Source organism: Ursus arctos, unplaced genomic scaffold, assembly GCF_023065955.2.
Source record: "Ursus arctos isolate Adak ecotype North America unplaced genomic scaffold, UrsArc2.0 scaffold_18, whole genome shotgun sequence".
NCBI lineage: Eukaryota > Metazoa > Chordata > Mammalia > Carnivora > Ursidae > Ursus > Ursus arctos.
The window spans coordinates 19,171,255-19,190,214 of record NW_026622852.1 but is presented as its reverse complement, the minus strand read 5'-3'; the positions used below and the strand labels follow the sequence as shown (position 1 = coordinate 19,190,214).

The 18,960-nt window shown below is 36.3% G+C and overlaps 1 protein-coding gene across 1 annotated transcript in view; it reads left to right on the top strand.

The window, feature by feature from the left end:
* The window catches only part of PLAA (phospholipase A2 activating protein), a 39,172-nt gene that overhangs the window by 16,471 nt on the left and 3,741 nt on the right, over positions 1-18,960 (top strand). The window contains exons 3-11 of the mRNA XM_026506434.4: positions 993-1,093; positions 1,184-1,304; positions 3,483-3,650; positions 4,113-4,248; positions 5,929-6,098; positions 9,393-9,550; positions 10,246-10,465; positions 12,652-12,723; positions 15,931-15,999. Coding sequence (XP_026362219.1) covers positions 993-1,093; positions 1,184-1,304; positions 3,483-3,650; positions 4,113-4,248; positions 5,929-6,098; positions 9,393-9,550; positions 10,246-10,465; positions 12,652-12,723; positions 15,931-15,999 — 1,215 coding nt within the window. The remainder of the gene's footprint in view (positions 1-992; positions 1,094-1,183; positions 1,305-3,482; positions 3,651-4,112; positions 4,249-5,928; positions 6,099-9,392; positions 9,551-10,245; positions 10,466-12,651; positions 12,724-15,930; positions 16,000-18,960) is intronic.

Below are 18,960 nucleotides of genomic sequence, written 5' to 3'. Positions count from 1 at the left end.
TGAGCCGGATGCTCAATTGACTGAGCCGCCCAGGCGCCCCAACAATCTGCCATTTTTAATCAGAACTCTTTTTTGTTTGTGTTTTTTTAGATAATTTTTCACGTTTAATTTTTAGCTTGTATAATTTTATATTAAGATAATAAGACATTTAGTTACCTATTCCATTACTGTTGAATATTTAGCTGGGCTCCAGTGGTTTGTGTTTTTTTTTTGTCATTTTAATTAAATATCTTTATAAACAGCATTTTAGAATCATTTGCATTATCTTTCTATGTGGTTTTTATAACCAGAAGGCATTGTGCAACCCATTTGATCCTGTTCCCTCATTTTACAGGTGAGGAATCAGAGGTTATCCCTTGGTCAGACAGTCCATAAGTAGCACATCGCACTTGCACCCAGACATTCTGGCCCAGGGTCTGCTCTTGATCGCTGCACTCTTCTGCATCTCCATTGAGTTAAGCCTTAAGTGCCCAAGTTACTGTCAGTTCAAAAAATGTTTAAAATTGCGGTGCTTTGTGGGTGCCTGGGTGGCAGAGTCGGTTAAGCATCTGACTCTTGGCTTAGGCTTAGGTCTTGATTTCAGGGTCATGACATCGAGCCCTGCGTCAGGCTCCATGCTCAGTGTGGAGTCTGCTTCAGATTCTCTCTCTCTCTCTCAAATACATAAATCTTTTTTTTTTTTTTTAAAGATTTTATTTATTTATTCGACAGAGATAGAGACAGCCAGCGAGAGAGGGAACACAAGCAGGGGGAGTGGGAGAGGAAGAAGCAGATTCCCAGTGGAGGAGCCTGATGTGGGGCTCGATCCCACAACGCCGGGACCACACCCTGAGTCGAAGGCAGACGCTCAACTGCTGTGCCACCCAGGCGCCCCTCAAATACATAAATCTTTTTTAAAAATTAAAAAATAAAATTGCAATGCTCTAATAACTAGCAAGGTTGAATATTTTTCTATATAACATTGTATTAACTAATGCCTTTTTCCCCTTTAGTTTGTAGTCTTTCATCTGGAAAATTTGGGACATTACTTAGTGGCTCATGGGACACCACTGCTAAAGTCTGGCTGAATGACAAGTGCATGATGACCTTACAGGTACGGTAGTAGTTCTGTGTGAATGTTCTACATAATAATTAAATGTGATGATTCTGTGGCAACTTAAGTTAATTCCCATTTCACTCACAGGGTCATACAGCTGCAGTATGGGCAGTAAAGATCTTACCTGAGCAGGGCTTAATGTTAACTGGATCAGCAGACAAGACTATTAAACTGTGGAAAGCTGGAAGGTGTGAGAGGACTTTTTCAGGTAAGATCGGAGTAGACAACATTTATAGCCTCATCACTTCATATTCACTCCAATGGTGTTTTCTCAAAAGCTTAGAAGCTTGAAATGGTATTTGAAAAACATCCAGTGTATTTGAACCATTTAATTTGGGTATATGTAACTTTTCTGACAACTAATATTTAAAATCTTTTTTTTTTAAAGATTTTATTTATTTATTTGACAGAGATAGAGACAGCCAGCGAGAGAGGGAACACAAGCAGGGGGAGTGGGAGAGGAAGAAGCAGGCTCATAGCGGAGGAGCCTGATGTGGGGCTCGATCCCACAACGCCGGGATCACGCCCTGAGCCGAAGGCAGACGCTTAACCGCTGTGCCACCCAGGCGCCCCTAATATTTAAAATCTTTTAAAAGACATAATGAAACCTCTCATAAAACAACTAGATGTTGACTAGTAAATGGCTAATTGATGAGCTTATAATATGGTATGCAATTTGTTTTTGGTTTAACAAGTTCAGCGTGAAACTTTCAAGCATAAACCTTATTGATGGTGGGTCACTACTGTTAATTTCATATATGGAGGAAGATACCATTAGTGCTTTTGTGAATTTTGAAGTACATTATTTAGTAATAACAAATTTCAGGCTTATGTTGGGATTTTAGGTGGGTAGTCTTTTTGAACCTCACCTATTAAATAACTCCTGCACTGTGGCATCTGCTGACTAATACTCGTATTGATGATTTATTTGTGGAGCAGTTAAATTTTTGGTGTGAATTTTTTTTGTTGTTTTTCCTCTCTTTTATTTTCTCCTTCAAAACTGATCACTAGTCTGGATAATACTTCAAGAAGTCCCTTTGTGAAGATAAAACTATCTATAGATGCACACGTTGTAACTAAGCATCACTGTGTTCCTGCTTCCATACATATAATATATGTTATCAAGTTGTTATTAATCTTCAGTAGCTAATCTAAAGCAGCAAATACTGAACATGGAATTGATTCCTGATCTCCTTTATTAGGTCGTTAGCTTCAGAAAATGTTCTCTCCTTAAAAAAAAAGTAATATCTTCTGCACTGCCTCAATTAATATTGAAAGAAATTGACTTTTATGAAGTTTTTAAAAACATTTTAAACTTTTTTATTAATGGATTATATGTATTTTTCTAGTTACATAGTTAAGAATAATGAAGTTTATTCCATAAAATCTTGCCTTATAAAAAATTGGTCATTAGTTTTTATTGTATCATTTTAATGCTTGCATTTATATATATTATGAAATGTTTCTGCTGATTTAAAGCAGTAATGTTTGGTTTTATATTTGTGTTTTGGTTGAATCAGGGGAGAAGTTATGATTTGTTGGATCAGAAGAAGTGGGATTATTGGGGCGCCTGGGTGGCTCAGTCGTTAAGCATCTGCCTTCGGCTCAGGTCATAATCCCAGGGTCCTGGGATCGAGCCCCGAGTTGGGCTCCCTGCTCGGCGGGAAGCCTACTTCTCCCTCTCCCACTCCCCCTGCTTGTGTTCTCTCTCTCGCTGTGTCTCTCTCTGTCAAATAAATAAAATCTTTAGAAAAAAAAAAAAGTAGGATTATTGCAGGCAGGAAACTCGAATTCTTGTTTTAGCTTTTCCACTAGTTGTGTGGTTTCAGATAAATTAATCTCTCTTAACCGATTCTTTCATACTTTAATAAAGTTTACTTTTCTATAATAGTTTTTATTTCAAATCTTTAAATAATTGAAATCTTTTTTATAATTTAATTTTTTAAATTTTCATTAGTGCCTTATAAATATTAATTTCAGTATTATGTTTTGAGAAATTTAGGGGCTATTACTCTTTGTCATGTTTGAATGTTTTGTATGTTATGAATTACTCTTGTTATTGGGGACGAAAAGTTGAAAATGAATTGTCAGGTAAAAATGAAGAATTTTTGGGATCAGAATCTTATTTCTGGAGAGCTTCAGGAAATAATTTGGAGAAGATAAGATAAATGTAAAATAACTTCTGAAGGCTGGTGATAAAAAATATTGCCAAACCTAAAATACAAAGTTTGGTTACCAGACTTTTCTACAGAAAAAACTTAATTTCTCTGCTTTGAAAATCAGTTATTACTACTCACTGACATGTTTTATAATGTTAGTTAAATACATAGATCCATCATTGAAATCATCCATCTTACTGGTTTGTATTATTCTTCTTTTCATACAGGGCATGAAGACTGTGTAAGAGGTTTAGCAATTTTGAGTGAAACAGAATTTCTTTCCTGTGCAAATGATGCTAGTATTAGAAGGTGGCAAATCACTGGCGAGTGTCTTGAAGTATATTATGGACATACCAATTACATTTATAGCATATCTGTCTTTCCAAATTGTAAAGGTAAGATTAGCATACATTACATATTTAAAATTTTATATCGAGTATTGTTCCATTCCATTCTTGAGGTATGGGTAGGAGTGCTAATTATCAGTTTACTAACTGTGATTTCAATAATGTAGTAGCTTTATCTCATTAAGGATCTTCTTGTAAAGGAGAACATTGTGTGGTCATCTTTATATTAATTCACATTTGATGGTTATGACAAAAAGGTTTTGGGTATTTGAGGAAAGACTTTGTATAATTTATTGATGCAAAGTGCATAGTATGTAAGGTGTGAAATACAGAAAATGTGATTTTTGAAGTTGTATATGGTATAAGTGACAAATACATAAAATGTAGAACTAATTTTAAAATAGTTTGGGGTTAAAAAAAATCCTTATGCCTGCCTGGGAAGGTGATATGTAATACATGTATTTAATTTTATTTATTCAAACTAATTTTTCCTATGTTCATTAACTTTAGATTTTGTAACAACGGCAGAGGACAGATCTCTGAGAATCTGGAAACATGGGGAATGTGCTCAAACAATCCGACTTCCGGCTCAGTCTATATGGTGCTGCTGTGTTCTAGACAATGGTGACATTGTGGTTGGTGCGAGGTATTTATATTCTAGTCAGTCAATAAATATCATGTGTCTAGGCCTTTGGTAGACTCTCTAGTGTACAGAGATAAGCCATAAGGGAACTTCAGGTGAATTGGGAGACCATATGTATATTTCTGGACTGAAAAACCAGTACTGGGCATGACAACTTTTACATTAATGATACGTGATATATAACACTGGTGTTGTACTGTAGGTTGTGCAGTCAAAACATTGAATGTAAAAGAAATTGGAGAAGATAGAGATTAGTGTGGGAAAACTTTCTGAAGAAGAAGAAATTTGAATTGAATATTGACAGATAAGGAGTAAGAAGGGAGATGATAACTTCTGTCAAAACAAGTGGTATAAAGTGTGGCATGGGCACGAGAGTGTGTGTGGGAAATGAAGGAAAATGGTGGAGGACTCATGCTGGGGAAAAGTGGGGAATATTGGTAAGGTAGTAAGGCAATAAAGCAGAGCATAACTATGGAAAACCTTGAATGCCGGGCATTTTTTAGATTCTGTGCTTGAGGTAAGGGGTTCTAGCTTTTGAAGAAGTGACATAATTAAAGCATAACCTGCGAATTATTACATTTGTAGGTTGGATTTAACTAGTGGTGACAGTGGGCAGGAGAGCAATTTAGAAAGCAGTTACAGTAATAGGGATGTGCCATTATGAAATATTATCCCCACAGTGCTAATAGATAAGAGGCCAAAATACGAGATATTACAGAGGAAGGATGATCAGAAGAAGGATGAAAGCATAAAGCTAACTTTTGATGATTGCATTAATAAAACTGGGGAAGTGAGAGGATTGGTGTGGTGCAGAGGTGAGGACCTCAGTTTTAGACTTCTGAGGTCTGAGTGGGGGTGAGCCACACTCATGCCCGTGGATCTGGTGTGGAAGGCAGAGAGAAAAAGAAAGCAGCAGCAGGGATAGAGGGTCTAATAAGGGAGGTGATTTACTTTTTGGCTGGGTCAAGTGCAGATTTGTTGGCTTCATTATTCCCCCCCACCCAAGCATATTTAAAGTTGAAGAAAAATAAACAAACTGAAAGGGTGAGGTTCCTGTTAATGGAAGGTTAAGTAAGAAACCAAGTTCTCTCTAGAATTGGGCAGGATTAATGCATTTGAAAGTGGCTAACTTGCCCCTCCTACCCAAAACTAGAGGTTGGGGTTGCTGTCTAGTCCAAGGCGAGGCTGGTTTTTTCTTGATTAGGATTACATCACTAGTTAATCAGAGTAAAGACAGACTCCGTGTTTCCCAAAAAGACAGATCATGAGCATCTTCTATTTTCTAAGCTTTATGGTGGGTATTTGAATCCTTTGTAAAGTAAACAAACCCTCTGCCCTTCTTTATACTCTCGTAGCTATGTAATACTGACTTGAAGTGTATGTTTTGTCTCTAGATTTTTATGATGGTAAATGCTTGGAATTCAAAATTGTGTCAAATATATATTTCTCTGTCCTTTGCCAGTGACTTTTCCCTTAAATTATCTTTTTTCTACCCTAAACATGGCTTTAGAAAGCAGCAGAGGATAATGTGTGAAGTCAGCATAGTGCTCCACTCAGCCGTAAATACATAGTAATGTGTCTCATATTCACAAACACAGATTATTTTTGCTTTGGATCATTCAGGTGTGATAATGTTCATGCACTGTGGCAGTGACTTCATATCAGTTTGTTTTTTCCTTATAGTGATGGTATTATTAGAGTGTTTACAGAATCAGAGGATCGGACAGCAAGTACTGAGGAAATCAAGGCTTTTGAAAAAGAACTCTCTCAGGCAACCATTGATTCCAAGACTGGTGATTTAGGGGATATTAATGCTGAGCAGCTTCCTGGGAGGGAACATCTGAATGAACCTGGTAAATATTTCAGTGTATATAGTAGTAAAAAATGCTACCATATTTGCCTTTGGGAATAATTAGAATGATAAGAAAAAAGAGGTGGTTCTGCAAGTCATTAAGTGTTATTCTCATTGTCAGGGATTTTTTTTTAGAATTTTTACTGTTATACTTAACCACTGTGAGAAGCCATGTTCCTGCCTCTGTCTCACAGTTTTAAAGACTTTGAACTAAACTCCTCATAAACAGGAATCTTGTTTTTGTTTTAAATAAATGTCCTAATACTTAGCTCATGTATAGTAGGTACTCAAAATCATTTAATACTTTTTGGTTGGTTGGATTCTCTGAGAGAGGTTGTATAGACTAAAAATAAAAATGAGTTCAAAAAAAGCAATGTCTGCTTACCCAGTTGAGGATCATTTGAGTTTAAATCAGAGGGCAGTGGTTCTTTCAAATGAAATCTACATACATACCTGATCTGTTATATCACTGGTTCTCAGAACTTCATCCATAGACCCTTGGGAATTCTGAGAGGCTTTCAGAATGTCCATAAAGTCAAACTAGTTTTATAACACTAAGCTGTTATTTGACTTTTCCATTGTGTTAACATTTGCACTTACTGTCCAAAAGCAGTGGTGGATTAAAAAAACCCCAAAACTGCTGACTCCTTAGTATACAAACAAGGCAGTGGCACCAGACTGTTCTGGTAGTTGCTGTGCTCTTCACTGGCAGGTAGTTGTAGTTAAAAAAAATAAAAAGCCATTTGCCCATAAGAATGTCCTTGATGAAGTTAACATTAAAAATTAATTTTACTACATCTCGACCCTTTAGTACATGTGTTTGTTAATATTCTAGTTGACAAAATGTAAAGTACAGATAAAGTACTCCAGAGTACTTTGGAGTACCATGGTGTTTTGAGGATAAGTACTTGTGCATTCCTCTGAGTTTCAGGTTGAACTTTTTCCTGGAATGCCATATTTATTTCAAAGAACAACTAACTGTGGTTATTAAGCTTGGGTTTAGGGCAGACATTTTTTTGTAAAAGAACAAAGTGACCATGTCACTTTAAGGAAAATACAGTATTTATTGCTAAAGATAAAATTCAAAACTCTCAAGTGAAAATTGAAATTTTGGAAAATTTGTATCTGCTACCAGGAGTTTGTAAGATAGACCAATGGGTTTTAGTGTTTAATAGAGCATAAAAAAAATGCATTGATATGATTTCAAATTCTAAAGTATAACCTTTAAAGACCTTTTATTTGTAGAATATTCACATTTTTCTGAAAAGGCTATTAAACTAGTCATTTCTCTTTGAATTATATTATCTGCATGAGGTTGGATTTTCTTTATATACTTGAAACAACAGATTGCAACAGACTGAATGCAGAGGCAGGTATGGTAATCCAGCTGTTTTCTATTAAGAGAAACAGTAAAGAGATTTATAAATACATAAAACAACGCCAGTCTTCTCAGTAAATTTCTAAAACTATTCTCATTTTTCATTAAAATATTATTTATTCAGTATGTAATATATGTTATTGTTTTCCATTAAGTGAACATATTTTACTTTTTAATTTCAAATCCAATATAAGTCAATTGATATAACCCACATTAATAAAAGTTCTTTGGGCTTCTGAATAACTTTTATGACTGTGAAGAGATCTTGAAATCAAACGTTTGAGAACTGATCCATTATGCTGTCATGTTTTTACTATTCTTAAAATTCTTTATAAAATGTAGTCTGTCATTACAGACACACAAACACACACATACAGTAAATATTTACTAAGTGCCCAGTGTGTTCCAGGCATTGTTCTAAGCTCTTGGGAATGCAGCAAATAACAAGAGGAACAATAATCTCTGTTCTCATAAATTTATGTTCTATAAAAGTAAATAAGTAGTGATGTAAGTATGTCAGATAGTGATAAGTACCATGGGAAACAAAGCAGGAGTTGCGGTGTTTTGTAATTTTAGATACAATGGTTAGGAAATATATAATATTTAGGATAGCGTTAGTTGCTGTAACTAATGTTTTAGATAAACTCTAAAAATCTCAGTGACTTAATACGGGAGAAGTTTATTTGTTGCACATTCAAAGTTCAGTTGATGGCAAGGTATGCTGAGCATGTTTGTAGAGCAGTTTTGCTCCTCGTGGCCATTCAGGGACCCAGGCTGATGAAAACCACCATCTTCAGCATGGAGCTTCCAAGGTCCTCTTGTGTAGAGACATTCAGCCATCGGACAGAATAAAAGGGGAGGGTAGAGGATGGTGGACTAGACCTAGAACTGGCTCATAACACACGCGCTCAGATTCCACTGACCACTTCTTGGTGTGTGGCATCTAGGAACTGCACCTTGCTATAGCTTCAGTCACAGCTCTCCCCTATGGAATAGAAGCGTGAATCTCTGGAGGACACCTGGCTCTCTCTGCCATGGAAGGCTTTGCTGAGAATGTGACATCAAGTCGTTAAGGAAGCAAGGGAGCAAATCTTGCCAACATCTGTGTGAAGAGTGTCATAGACAGAATTAAGAACCAGTGTAAAGACTCCATGGCTGAAGTGGGGAGATGGGTTGAGGGGAGGAGTAGTGGAAGGTGAAGTCAGAGAGGATGATATATTTGGCCTTGTACCTCATTCCAAGGACTTAGGCCTTAACCAAGAGATGGGAAGCCATTGAAGGGCCTCCAGCAGAGGAGTGGCAGGAGTGCGTTCAACTTTTGAAAGAATTTTTGTGGTTGCTGGGTTGAATGTAGACTTTAGGGAGCCCTGGGGCAAGAGTAGGAGGCCATTAGATCAGTCCAACTGAGAAATGATGGTGGCTTGTACCGTTGGGTAACGGTTTTTATTAGATTTATTAGAGATGGCAAGAAGAGATAGTTTTCTAGATCTTTTTTAAATTTGAAACAGATAGAATTTGCTGAAGGATTGGCCATGGAGGTCAGGGAAATAGGAATCAGACTCTTGTGTACTTTTTGGCCTGAGCAGCTAGAAGAATAGAGAGTCATTTACTAAAGTGAAAGTGTTGTCAGAAGATATTAAGTAATAAAACTTCTTTTATTTTTAGTGGTCTGGCTCCTTTCCAGTAGAAACATACTTTTTTAACCTTCCTCTGTTTATACAGGTTCCTTTTAAACGTTATTTTCTTTTGGGCCACTTTCCAGTAGAGTAACATTTTAAAATATTTTAATAAAATTTTCATTAAACCAAGTACATACTCTATTTTATGTATAAATTTTAAAGTTAAAAAATTTTTATCTAAGTGGCTTTGAATTTTACTCGCTATTCTACCTTTGATTCTTAAATATTTTATTTTAAGGTACTAGAGAAGGACAGACTCGTCTAATCAGAGATGGGGAGAAAGTCGAAGCCTATCAGTGGAGTGTTAGTGAAGGGAGGTGGATAAAAATCGGTGATGTTGTTGGCTCATCTGGTGCTAATCAGCAAACATCTGGAAAAGTTTTATATGAAGGGAAAGTATGTCAACTTCTACTTTCTAATTACCATTTATCTTAAAGCAGTAGACAAAGGTTTTCTTTTCCCTTTTCCCCATGCTAATAACATTTTCTTTGGTGTTTGACATTGAAAAATTCATTTCTATGGAGAAGATTTCCTCTTTTCCCTGCCTTGAAATTGATTTTTAAAAAAGCTCTTTCCATGTAGGGGAGCTGCATTCGATAGATTAGCCACTGTTTGTCTTTGGGTACTTACCAAGCATAAGCTGTCCCAACCATTTTGAATTAGAAGCTTCTGTGCCACCTTTCACCTAATGCTTTATGCCTCGCTATATTTAACTTGACAAGATAGGAGGGACCCTGCAGGGCAGTGCTTATAATGCCAGCATGTTTTGCTGAGTGGGGCATGGTAACAGCTAATACCTTTTGGCCTCGAGATCAACCAATTGGAAACCCTCCTTTGGCCTTAGAATTAATGTGTAGTTGTAATACATCCCCTGCCTCCACCCCTAGTGAAATGCTAATCTTGCAGCACACGTAGATGGTCGCTATCAATCATCATATGCCAAGTGGAAGATTTTAACATTGCACTTAGGAGAAAGTTTAAGTGTTATAATAATTATTTTAAAAAGGACATATAATATCTGTGATATATATGTCATTAATATGAACAGATAAGTTAGTAATCGTTTATCTCCTTTTGTATTCCTATTGAAGGAATTTGATTATGTTTTCTCAATTGATGTCAATGAAGGTGGACCGTCATATAAATTGCCATATAACATCAGTGATGATCCCTGGTTAACTGCATATAACTTCTTACAGAAGAATGATTTGAATCCCATGTTTTTGGATCAAGTGGCTAAATTTATTATTGATAACACAAAAGGTCAAATGTTAGGACTTGGGAACACCAGTTTTTCAGATCCTTTTACAGGTAAGTTAGGAAAGTCTTCTGTACTTTCATCAGTGTTGGTTGATTTTTTTTTTTTTTTGCTTTTGATGTGTTTAAACATCCATTATGATTAGCTATTTAAATAAAAACCAAGATCTAAGATCTATAGCAGGTTTTTACTTTAAATTCATATTTTTAAACCTCAAATTATATAGTAATTCTGTATTTATAGAAACAATTGTATGTCGTTCCTTTTAAAGATTTTGTTTATTAATTCATTTATTTTAGAGACAGACCATGCAGACAGAGAGAGACCATGCACACGTGGGGGGGGGGGGTAGGAAGGGGCAAAGAGAGAGGAAGAGAATCTCTTTTTTTTTTTTTTTTTTTCTTTTGAGAGGAAGAGAATCTCAAGTAGACTCCATGCTGAGTATGGAGCCTGACGGGCTCGATGTCACAACCCTGAGATCATGAACTGAGCTGAAATCAAGAGTCAGACGCTTACCTGGCTAAAGCACCCAGGCACCTCTTTCCCCTTTCAAAAATACAGCCACACTGTAAACTAAACAAAATTATGAAAATTTAATTTAGTCATATGAAATGAAAAGAAACTCAGAAGTTCCTTTATATAGTTACTCCTTTTAAAAATACATATTTTGGTTAATTTTAGTAAACAAATTCTTTTACGCATGAGGCTAAATTGGTTAGTTGGGCATGAAATCTAGGATTGAACTATGGGTAGTTTTAGTTTACATGTGATTTGTATTCCACATAGTGATTTTTAAGTCAGTTGTGTGTAACAATATGCAGTGTCTAAAATGTTATAAATGGGGACTCGAGGGGAGGCAGGGAAGGGCAAAAAAAAAAAAAAATGTTAAAAATGGCATTAGATTCTCATACCAGTCCATAGATTGTAATCCTAGTAGTATTAGTCTGAGTCCTTTTTCCTAGGAAATGGATTATAATACTAGTGCTAGCCTGAGTTTTGGGTCCTAGGAACTGAGACCATGGTACAGGAGGAAATAAAATGCTTCCTTTTTTCTTAGGTACAGGGCCGGCTCTAAGTAAAATTCTGAAATTAGCACTTTATTGTTAATATTTTCCTGTTGTCATTTCTCCCTCCATTTTCATGTGCTAATGCTCTTCCTTGTTTTACAAGGATTCCATATCCCTTCCTTTCTTCTTCCCTCACAGATACTTCATGCTCCTAAATTATCTCCTCTTCCTCTGTTTCAAAATTCCATTGCCCATTCACCTAGTAAAGTTAATGTCACCTGCATGTTGACTTAAACAGAATTATCAGACTGACTCACTACTGAATATAAATGATGTAACCCGTCCCAATAGTTGCACTTGACAGAAAAAAAAATGTGTTTATTATCTGGTTATTCTGTTGGTGGAATTTCAGACCATAGTACAAAAGAGTGAACATGATTATATTCTTGTGTCAGCTATTTTGGGGAGCGGAAGACAGATATTAGAGCAGCTGGCTTCATCTGGAAATCTTAACTCTCGCTGTTTTTGCTCTTCTGAATCTCTAACTTTATAAGCATCCTTTTATATATATCTTTTACATATATCTTATTGTAGATACCTCTGATTATTTCCCTAGAGGTGCTAACAAAACATACACTCACACACATCACACATTTGTAAAAGTATAAATGGAAATCTCTTTCCTTTGCAGCACTCATCGCCTTTGTAATTCTTTTCTCCAGTAGGTTGTAAGCTTTAGTGGGTACAAGCAATCTTGTTCCCTGCTGGATCCCAGCACTGAACGCACTATTTGACGCATGAGTTAATGAACTCAGGGGTTCTCTAAAAGATTAACATTTGATGCCTGTGGTTTTGATAGCAACAGCAACAGTAGGAATTCTAGTGAATTTGTCTAGGAACTGGAACTGATTATATGTGTATATTATTTAGGTCACAGACCACCTGTAATTTCTCCTTTTTTATTTGAATTTTTAGTTATTTTAATATTTAAAAGCAGTGCTAACACCTCATAACGTAATAAAGTTGAGAAAATGGAAGAGACTCACTGAAATTTTAGTTTCTTAGTAGTTTTTCCTGCTATAAAACTGCTGACAAATTTCTGTTATTGTATCATGTGACAGCTTTGCTCTACTGTTTTTTCTCCAAGCTTAGTCTTCTAATGTAAGCATTGTGCTGTTTATGAAATTCAAAATTTTGGCATACTTCAGCTTTTCCTTTGTTTGCATGCGTAGGTGGTGGTCGGTATGTTCCGGGGTCTTCATCAGGATCTTCTAACACACTGCCTGCAGCAGATCCTTTTACAGGTGGGATGCAGTTTTGATAATTAATCTTTCTTCATTTAATGTGTAGCATTTTGCCTTATATGACTTTATATTTTGGAGACATCATCTAATAATTAATAATTCCCTTATCTATATTCCGATTTTGATGGATCTCCTCTTCTTTAACTTCTCATTTTTGCTTTTTCCTGGAGTATTATGTAGTTTTTCTCATGACTTTTAAATAACATATTATTAGAACTCATCGTTTTCTCCAGTGGTCCTTCCTGCAAGGAGAGCAAGAGTCATTAAGGGCATAGTTTTTAGAGTCAGATAGATCTTGGTTCAGAATCTGGCTCTACCACTTACTTGCTATGAGAAATTGGCAAGTTGCTTAACCTGTCTGAGCGTATTTTTTTTATCTGTGAAATTAGATAATAGGGGAACCCACCAACCAAGACACAGCATGAGTGCTGTTACTGGCGAGATTCTACTGATCACAAGCAAAGAAGGAGCCATGTGAGTCCCTGATATTGGATGAAGTGGTGCAGTCAAGAAGTCTGTTCAGGCATATTTTGCCTTAGCATGGAAAAGACACAGTCCACCCAGGATTAGTCTTCTAATCTGTGTTATTAATGGCCTTCGTGAAGCCCTGGAAGTGTTGGTGTATCTCTTCACAATGACTTTATTTACCAAGGTATGCATGCCTCAGCATCAACACTACTGGGAAAACATTGCCAAGCTTGGACTTTAATGCAGCAGCAGAAGTCTCTTTTCAGAATAGCTTTTGATGTATTTTATGATGCTGTTGTTGGATCAACAGCCAGAGTTCCTGGACAATATACCCAATTTGGGAAGAGGTTCTTGGCGCTTATGGAATCCACTGGCCTTGCCAACATAGATTCCTGTCTAAACCATAAATTGGACCAACACACAACCTTCGGTCACTATCGTGAACTTGCGACTCGCTCTCAGTGAGCTGCTTCTCTCCTGTGAATGAATTGGTGGCACACATGCCCATAGCTGCACCCTGTGCATTGGTAACCAGTATGCTACAATCACCGTCTGTCAAGATCAAGCTAAATGTTGCGATGGCACAATGGCTATTAAGGAAACCTTTGATGACATAATGCAATTTAAAAAGGTAGTAAAGATCTGAAGAGTAGATAAGGTGATGACTTACTCAAACATAGTGATGCCCTGAAACTTAGAACAATGTAGTTCTCAGATCTCATTAGCAGCTTTTTCTTGGAACACAAAGAAGCTACCAGCAAAATCAGCAAAATCAAGAGAACTCCTGGGGCCATCACCACTGGAGCATGTCTCACTGTTGCACAATGTCAGTAACTCAGAAGATTCAGTGATTATGGAGATATGCAAGATAGCATACTAAACATCCAAGAGAATTAGGGAGTTACTAGGATAACTGAACCACACTATTATAAAAAAATAGATAACAGCACCTCCCATAATAAGATGTTATGAAAATTAAATGGTATAGTACATGTGAAGTGTTTAGCAAAATGTCTGGACTGTATTTAAGCCCTCAGTATATTTTAGTATATATTCTGCCAATTTTACCAGTAGCACTGGGGCAAAGAGTTTTTCCCATTCAGCTTACAGCTAAAGGTCAATCTTAATTCTCTTTTCTTTTCCTTACTTATGTGCTTCTCATATTTCTAATGTCAGTTAGAATCATCTGGGATGCTTGTTTAACTCATCATAAGGTCCTTCCCACAGAGATATTCTGATACACTAGGTTGTTGAGGAGGTAAAAATTACTCATGCTCTGATCTCTCACCCATGGATTCTAATTAAATGTTCTTTGTTGCTTGGTTAGCTGTTAGGTAATTTTAAAAGCTAAGTTTCTAAAGTAAAGCCAGTTTGGAGAACCATTAGGCTGTTACGGGTAGGCCCTGGGAATCTGAATATTGAACAGGTGACTCTCATCCATGTGGTTGGAGAACCACATTTAGAAAAGTGTAGGATCGTACTTTGCCTCATAATTAATGTCTTGGGCAAGTTATTCAGCCTTCTTCTAAAATATTGTTAATAATAATGGTATCTAATTGATGCTTAAATGAGTATATAAATATAAAATGCTTAGCATGTGGGGCACCTGAATGGTGCAGTCCGTTAAGCAACTGGCTCTTGGTTTCAGCTCAGGTTGAGATCGCAGGGTTATGAGATCAAACCTGCCCCCGGCTCCACTCCCAGCACAGAGCTTGGGTTTCTCTCCCTCTCCCTTTGCCCCTTCCCCCTACATGCATGTGTGTGTGTACACACACACACACACACACACACACACTCTCTCTCTCTCTCTCTCTGTCTCCTACAAATAATAAATATTTTTTAAAAAGATGCTTAGCATGCTACCTAGAATGTTAGTAAAAACTCAACAAAGCTCTTATTCTGTGCTCTCCATTACTTTAATCTATTTACATCTGCAGTTTTGGGGTTTTTTTTCTTTTGTATTGTTTGCTTTTTCTGTATGTGTTACACCAGTTACACCAACTCCTAGATAATTAAATTCAGAGGGGCTGGAAAAGTAGCTCATCTTTCTTCTTCCCACAAAGGCTGATCCAGGACTCTGAACATTTCCAAATCCTGCTGATTCTTTCTCTACACTGGTTTTTCATGTTCTTTTTTTTTCCATTTTCAATGAAGTATCCACAAGTAGGATCTCAAATATGAGACAGAGCTATTATCATAGTGTCCCTAAATCTCACCTACTCTCTTTTTTGCTTATGTGTCAGCTAAAATCCTCTCTATTTCAATAGAATAGTGTTCACATTTATTTTTTTGTTGTTTTTAACTTTTTAAGGTTTCCTTTTTAAGTAATCTCTGTACCCAGTGTGGGACTTGAACTTACAACCCCAAGAGCAAGAATCTAATGCTCTACTGACCGTGCCAGCCAGGCACCCTGTTCACATTTCGTTATGGAAACCTTTTCATTTCTTCTCTCCAATCCACTAATGCTTTTTCAATTCATTAGCATCTGTAATTATAACGTATAAGGCATCTAATGTTTATTTTGTAATTTGAGAACTACTTTTAAGACTAACGTTTATTCGTCACCAACTATATGCCAGGTACTATTCTAAACAAATTTATAGCCTGTTTATTATGCATATGAAGATGCCATTCTGAAGTGTGACTCATAATGAAAATAAGTTATTCTATGGAGAGGGGAGCATTTTGAACTTTAACGTGCAGTTACCTTTTCTTACTAGATGTGTTCTTGCATTTTAGGTGGCGGTCGTTATGTGCCAGGGTCTGCCAATATGGGAACTACCATGGCTGGAGTTGACCCATTTACAGGTACACACTTTTCATTTCTTTTTCTTCTTCTTCTTTTTTTTAAAGATTTTTAAAATTCATTGAAATTTTTATTTAATGAAAGATTGAGAAAACTGGTGTCTTTTTCTTGCTAGACAACTTTTCATATAATAGATCAAGACCAAACTTCTTGATCTGGCTTTGAGAGTATTCTCAGAATTGTGTCATACTACACATTAGACTCATGTAGAAAGCCTTAAAAAACCCCATCTCCAGAGATGCTCACTGAGTCTATTGCTCTGTTTGGGGCCTTGGCAAGTATAGTTTTTATAGTCTTCCAGTTGGATTCTAATGTGTAGCCAGAATTGAAAACTGCTATTCTGGTTTTCTCATTACCTTTATAAAAACTGAGGTTTTTTGCATCTCTCCTTAGTTCATTCTTAATGTATTGAGAATGTTATTCAGGGACGCTTGGGTGGCTCTGTTGGTTAAGCATCTGCCTTTGGCTCAGGTCGTGATCCCAGGGTCCTGGGTTTGAGTCGTACATCGGGTTCCTTGGTTAGTGGGAAGCCTGCTTCTCCCTCTGCCTCTGCCACTCCCCCTGCTTATGCTCTCTTTCCCTCTGTCAAAATAAATATAAAATCTTTAAAAAAGGAGAATATTATTTACCATGCTACATGTTGTTCTGTTTAAGAGGACCCAGAGAAAAATTTGCTTTTGTGATTTAGGCCTATGCTGTCTGGCCTTATCCTGAGCAATTTTTCTTTTTTATTCTTAGTATCTTGCTTAGAGTCTGACACCTCTTACTTGTTCATCATTGTTGAATATAGGCAGACATGCTTCCCTCTGAATTGACTGTTCTTGCCATATGTTTTCCCTTGTTACTTTTTATAAGAGTCTAATATATCTGAATATATATGTTCTTGACTATAATAAAATATATACTTATGAACCCAGCACTCTACTTAAGAACTAACTTAGTATGTGATTTTTGTAAGCTATTTTTTCATTGCAAAAGTAACATTGACTGGCAGTATTGAAGTATAACATAGTGATTAAGATTGAGGACTCTGGAGTGAGAATGCTTAGATTCAAATCTCAGTTCCACTGCTTTTTACCTGTTTTGCCTTGAGCCAGTTATTCTGTTTCTGTGCCTCTATTTTTCTCATTTGTAAAGTTGAAGTAATAACTACCTCTTGGAGTTGTTAAGAGCTTAAAATTATGAAATGTATATAAAGCACTTTATACAGACTAAATGCTTAGTAATTGTTAGCTGTACCTGTTGTATTAGAAAAGAGTCTAAAGTTTACCGTGCTTCCTGCCGTTTTTCAGAAGTTACAGTTTTTAATAGTTTGGTGTATATACTGGACCTTATTATATACCTTAGTCCAACTATTGTCATCTCTTACTTAAATGAAGTAATATCCTCCAAATTGGTCTCTCCATGGTCCATACTGCAGCCAGCAATCATTTTACAGTCGAACTTTATTATACTCCTCCCCCGATTAAAACCCTTTTAATGGTTTGCCATTGAATATTTTTTCCTGGCTTGTATCACCTTCCTCTCTGCCTTTCTTCTGCCCAGCCGTACTGGCCTGTGTCGGTTTCTTGAGCATCCCATGCGATTTTCTGCCTCAGGAGTATGGTGGATGCTGTTCTGTTTTACATTACTTGAGCCCTTTGCTTTGTTATTTAGACCACAAATTACTCTTTGGCTTTTTCCTCTGTTTTCTTTTTTTATTTAATTTTGCAATATAGTATTTATTAAATCAAATTTCCCGGACATTCACATGTGCCCTTTGCTGGATCACCTACTCTATCGTAAGCTCACATTGCCCCTTATGCTTTTCCATCTTGTTTTACTTAATTGTTTGGGCGGTATTTCATTTGCATTCTCCTTACCACAACTAGACTCTAATGACCAGGACTTCAGGCAATGTCTGTTAGCTCCTCTTTGGTGATACCAATAAATATTTTATGTTTTATAAGCAATTAAAATTAATTTTGTGTATTTATCTCATAACTTAGTCTTTACCTACCTTATTCCTATTTCTGATATATTCAGAAAATTAAAATGTTTTATACATATTTTTTGCAAAATACCATTGGAACAAATATAAATAAAGATTTGGAATGCAGGTAAAATATAAATTAGGTTTAAATTATGCTTTAATTGAAGTCGCTTTAGTCACTATGTATTGTGCTAAATTTTCATCCTGTGCCAGTTGTTTGTCAGACATTGCATTTTGGTTATTATAATAGGGACTTAGGAAGTAAAAATGTATGAAAGACTAGGACCCTTTCCCTTCAGGAAACTACATCTTGGGGGGATTTATTAAAATGGTGGAGATCATATGGTCTTAGTCTTTCTCTGACTGACTGACTTCACTTAGCATAATACGTTCTCTAGCTCCAACCATGTCATTGCAAATGGCAAGATTTCATTCTTTTTTATGGCTGAGTACAATTCTATGTATATATATACACCACATGTTCCTTAAGATTTCACTCATAATGTGGAATTTAAGAAACAAATGAGCAAAGGGGAAAAAGAGAGAGAGTCAAACCAAGAAATAGACTCTTAACTATGGAGAAGAAACTGATGTTTACCAGAGGGGAGGTGGGTGGTGGGATGGGTGAAACAGGTGATGGGGATTAAGAAATGCACTTGTGATGAGCACCAGGTGATGTATGGAGGTGATGAATCACTGTATTGTACACCTGAAACTAATATAACACTTCATGTCAACTAACTGGAATTTGAATGACAACTTACAGAATAAATTAAATGATGGAGAAAATGACAATGCCTACTATATCATTTGGAATAAGCAGTAAAAGACATGAGAAGAAAGAGATCAGTATGCTTTAAGATGGGAATGGAAAGTTTCATAATTGTTATGTATTCTTTGGTCTTTTAAAATTTTATAATTTAGATAGAATCATAAAAGTATGAGAGATATAGAGAGTATGAAATGGAAGACTTTTGTTTTACATTTAAGC